Source organism: Corvus brachyrhynchos, unplaced genomic scaffold (assembly GCF_000691975.1).
Source record: "Corvus brachyrhynchos isolate BGI_N302 unplaced genomic scaffold, ASM69197v1 scaffold22, whole genome shotgun sequence".
NCBI classification, from domain to species: Eukaryota; Metazoa; Chordata; class Aves; order Passeriformes; family Corvidae; genus Corvus; species Corvus brachyrhynchos.
The window spans coordinates 6,971,367-6,976,190 of NW_008238355.1; the positions used below are offsets into that span (position 1 = coordinate 6,971,367).

General features: G+C 39.0%; 1 protein-coding gene across 1 annotated transcript in view; it reads right to left on the bottom strand.

The window, feature by feature from the left end:
- Positions 1 to 4,802, bottom strand: part of ARSK (arylsulfatase family member K) — a 20,051-nt gene extending 15,249 nt beyond the window's left edge. The window contains exons 1-2 of the mRNA XM_017735417.1: positions 4,701 to 4,802; positions 1,300 to 1,429 (exon numbers count right to left, since the gene is read on the bottom strand). Of these exons, the coding sequence (XP_017590906.1) occupies positions 1,300 to 1,369 (70 nt within the window). The 5' untranslated portion in view covers positions 1,370 to 1,429; positions 4,701 to 4,802. The remainder of the gene's footprint in view (positions 1 to 1,299; positions 1,430 to 4,700) is intronic.
- Between the last annotated feature and the right edge of the window lie 22 nt (positions 4,803 to 4,824).

The following is a 4,824-nucleotide window of genomic DNA, read 5'->3' on the forward strand; positions in this document are numbered from 1 at the left end:
CCAATGCTAATTTAGAGTTAAAGGTAGTCCTAAAATGAAACTAAGTCATTCTACAAGCAATAAAAATATCCCGTAATCAAAGTGCATCAACCCCACATGGCAATACTCCTCCTTTCCCCACCCCGAAGTCCCCTTTCCCACCATCTCTTCTGGTATCATCCCTGACACCTCCACAACAGACGAACCCTCAGTTCCTTGCAGGTGTCCAAACTACTGGCTAAAAAAGAGATGTCCTGCTGGATCAGAGCCCCACATATGAGCTCAGTGGTCATGGCTACCTATAATGCTACACATTATTGATGAATTACTGAATTAATTATGCAGTTTTTTTCTCACAGGAGTACTAACCTGCCATTTTCACAAACTTATTAAAATTAAATAACTTAACACAAAGTTATTGCTCTTAGCAATAAAAATTGGCCAAAAGACTCAAGCATAAAGAAAAAGAAAAAAAGGCTGACAGCTTGTTCATGTAACGTCACTCACTTAAAATGTGACTGTGACAAAAAGAAATGGGGACTAGGTTATCAATAAAGGGAATATTAAAAATGTAACAGTATATTTGACAGCCTTTGCCTGCTGCTTCTTTCAGCATATGCTTTTAGAGAAAGGGGGATCTCTTTTTATAGCTGCAGATGAAGGTCAAGGAGCTGTTGCAAAACAACTGAAAAAGGTAAAAATGTTTTAAGATGCAACATTTGGTTGAATAACATAGTTTCCTTCTATCTTTCTAGCAAATTCTGCAAGTGTGAAATTGAACAGAGAACAACAATTGCATTAAGTAAAGAAAAACATGGAAGTATTCAATTAAAGCTACCGAAAGATACATCGTGTATCTAGAAGACAGTGGTAACAGCTACCACTTCTTTCAGTTGTTACTATTTCTTGCTCTCTGCTGAATACAGGAAAGATATTTATTAACTTTGTATTGGGAAGAGAGAGTAGTTCTGAGGGTAGTTTCAGCACTGCAGCAGAACAAATCAATAATCTCTCTATAAATCCTCAAGATTTTCTAAAAATCTGAAGCTTCAGTGGGGTTCATAAAAAGATTTGTGAGCTTACACTTAACTGAGAAAAGGAGAACAAAAAAATAGAAAGAAAGAAGGAAACAGAAGAAACAGAAGAGATAAACAGATGAAAGAGAAGAACACCATAAAAATCCAGGCACAAACAAAAAAAAAATGGATCTTACTGAAAACCAAACCAAATCCCTCCCAATTAAATAATTACCCTCCCATCATTACCGTATGTTTAAATTAACATGTGCAAGCATTTATCTGATGTTTTACTTGGTTCTACCTGCGCGGGAAGGACAACAAATTGGAGAGTTGGTGTAGGCATTGAGAAAGACAGTGCCGTGTCTTTTCATAAAATTTATGGAAGGTAAATCCACAGTCTGATTCCCTGGAAAAAATGTCAAGCGTCCATCCTGCAATTAAACAGACAAAAGGAACACATAAACAGCATCAGTGCAAACTATCAGCTGCGTTAATTAATATACTTGTTACCTTGGACTTGTGTTGCTCAAATGCTGCCAATTCTACACAGGTATGGAAAACAGAGTTGAGAAGCTCTAAGTAGATCAATATAAAATGGATCACTTTTGAAAAAGTGCAGTGGAAAAGATAACCGGGCTTCTTTATAGTTAAATTAATTCCCTTGTATCACTACACATATTCCAAGCTGCAGTTCTTCAGGGGTGGGGTCCTACGATGACACATTCCATGGGAATAGGTATGGTGAAAGGTAACAAGGAGTAAGGCTGAATCCCAATGTAGATGTGTGCACTAGCACATATTTCTGTGAAACCACCACTGAACCCTCATCCTTTTTAAAAGTTTATCCACACCATTTCTTTGTGAACTTCTTTGGAACTATGGACTGGAAAAGTGATCAGAAAGCTAAAGGAAGGCTCTTCTTCCACTGAAATGCCACCCACAATGATTCCCTTTTGACACTTTCACAGTGCTAATTTCATTTTCACCTATTTGTTTAGACAAACAGATAAGTGACAGTGCATCTGCAGTTTTAACTGCAGAAAAAAGCAATTCCCACTACTGGTGGTTTCCCACTGGCAGAAATACTCTTGGATAACACAGCATTGCAGAGAGTCACTTCATTTGGCACCAGTAGAGCTAACTGCAGCATCCCAGCTCATATCAGAACATGGTAAATGAGCAATCACCTAATTTTGTATACTACTACAAATGGCAACTTGAACAAGGACTCAGTAGGACAAACCAGAAATAAAGCTGTAATATGCAACAGGAACTTGAACGAAACTTTGGGCTGAAAGCGCTCTTTGGAAAGTTGTCCTGGCTCCAGCCAGGACAGGATTGTTTTTTGCAGTAGCCAGGAAGGGACACAGCTACCACACGGAGGTTATTGTGTATCTCATGTCATTTTCCAGGAACAGGGGAAGGGGTCCCTTCCAGGTCAGGGGAGTATGGTGGCAGTCAGGTACTGTTGGGCTCTGCACGGTATAGGGATGAGGGTTCAAATGTGAATCACTCATCTCCCTTGTACATTTTTGTTACTAATGTTGTTGCTGTTACTGTTCTTTCCTTATCTCATTGCCGTTTCTAGTAAATTGTTCTTACCCCAACCCATGACCCTCATCTTTTGTGCCTCCAATTCTCCCCTCCAGCCTGCTGCAGTGGAATGGGAAGATAGAGGAGTGAGCAAGCAGCACATGGTTTGGCATGAGTTCAGTGGGAACACTAAACTGGAAAATACCATTCCTAAACCATGACAAAAGTACACAACTGCTGTACAGTCCTGTCAATAACATTCTTAAGTTTGTCCAACAAAGTCTTGTTTGAACAGCTGGAGATAAGAGTTCCTTAACTGATACCGTGATACAATATTCAATGACACAGTAGCAAAAGAACCCTGTATACTTTCTGTCACAGTATGCTTGGTATACTGCCACACGAGTATTGTTTCTATAGATAACAGGGTAGTCCATGAAAGTAGTAAGCGTCTTGAATTGGCTGAGAAGGTGGAAGCTCAACAGCTATTTCTGGAAATCCATCCTCTAAGAAGGATTGTGTAGGATTTCCAGGTTTTGAAATACCTAAGGAAATAAAATTTCTTTAATACAAACAAGCACCTTTCATCCAGGAACTTGAGTTGCATTGCAAGAAAAGCCTGTCATCCATCACACAGTTAATTTCAACAATTCAGGAGTTGAATTGCCTACTAGAACATTTCACCAGGAAACCCTTGGAATAGCACAACGCCTGATGTGACACAGCAGCAGAAAGCCAGCTGTTCAAGCAAAAGGTCTCTGTTCTGCAGGCCGAACACAGTCCGGTGTCACTGAGAAGAAAATTTTTGTCCCACTTGGCAAAATAGGTGTGATTCCTTCATAGGCAGTGTGACCCACAACAAAGGCAGGCACACTGTCTAATAAAAGTCCAGATCTTTTAACAGCGCGCTGAACTTAAGCTTTTTTTCCCAGAAAAACTTTTAGTTTCAACAGATCCTTCCTATCCTTTACTAGTGATATAATCAAAATGGTTCATCTACTTCTACCTTCAAATCCATCTCAGAAAAAAGCTTACACAACACAACATTTCTTTTACCACATTCTTCTTTGTATGCACTATGTAAATATGACACTTTGCAAAAACAGTACTTTGTTCTTATTTGTTTATGTAAGAATACCACAAACATTGTGGGTTTTACCTCTCTTTTTTGTAAGGGTTTCCTCATTAATCCCTGTAATATAGTTATGAGAATCTTCCTGCTTAAAAGGGACACACAGAAGTTCACTTAAGGTTTGTCTGCAGCCTCTATTAGCATCTGAAGATAAAATGGACATTGACTAACCCTCCGGACCTTAAATACTGTAATTTTAACTACTGGTAAGTAAGACTTCTAGTAAAAGCTGAACATTTGGAGAAAAAAACATGCATTATTTTGGAATATTAAGAGACACGATTTACTCACAATAAAATTAACAGAGAATAGAGTTAAAGGAAGGAAAGTCAATAAGGAGCTATGACATTAATAAAGAAGAAGCTATTTCTTTATCTTTGAAATCACAACAAATGTGTTTAAAGACAGGGTCTGAAAAAAGATAATACATGTTTACCAAATATTTAGGAAAAATTCATCCCAAGAAGGACAGGCAGCAGGCAAGAAGTCACCTGCTCTTTTCTGTGCAGTCAAGGATGGAATTCCAAGAAGGCTAAGAATCAAAACTTCTCAACAGTGAATGAGAAGTGATGAAATGTGAGAGCACCTGGAGCTTAACACCACAGAGCTTATGTTTGATTCCACACCAAGGAGCATTCAGTTGAGTTAGAAAAACCAAGGCGCCTCCGAGTAGAACCTACATTAAAGTGTTTCCAGTAACTGTGAAGATACATGCAAGGATTAGTATCTGTGAGTGGAAAATTTTCTATGTGTCTGATGATTAAACCAAATACATTAAAAAATCACTGTAATGAAGCCACTAGTTACCTATGGCTATACACATCTGACAAATTTATTGTGTTGTTATACCTTATAAGAGCCTGAGTAAACCAGTATTTGATGCCAAATAAGTCAGTAATTTCATCTGTAATTACAGAAAATGTCTATGCCATTTGTTGTGGAGACCTAACATACTTAGGATTTACAATGGCAAGGATGACAGGGTTTAGTGACCTTGCTTGCCATTTGGCTTTTCAAGTTAACAGCACCGCACCCACTTTGCACACCAGTCCTCTCCCAGTGACGGCTGCCCTGGCACGCCCTGCTCCCGCCTATTTTGTGGTGACAAGCCGTATCCAGACCGCGGGAGCCACCTGCGCAGAGGGTTTCGACTACTGTAAT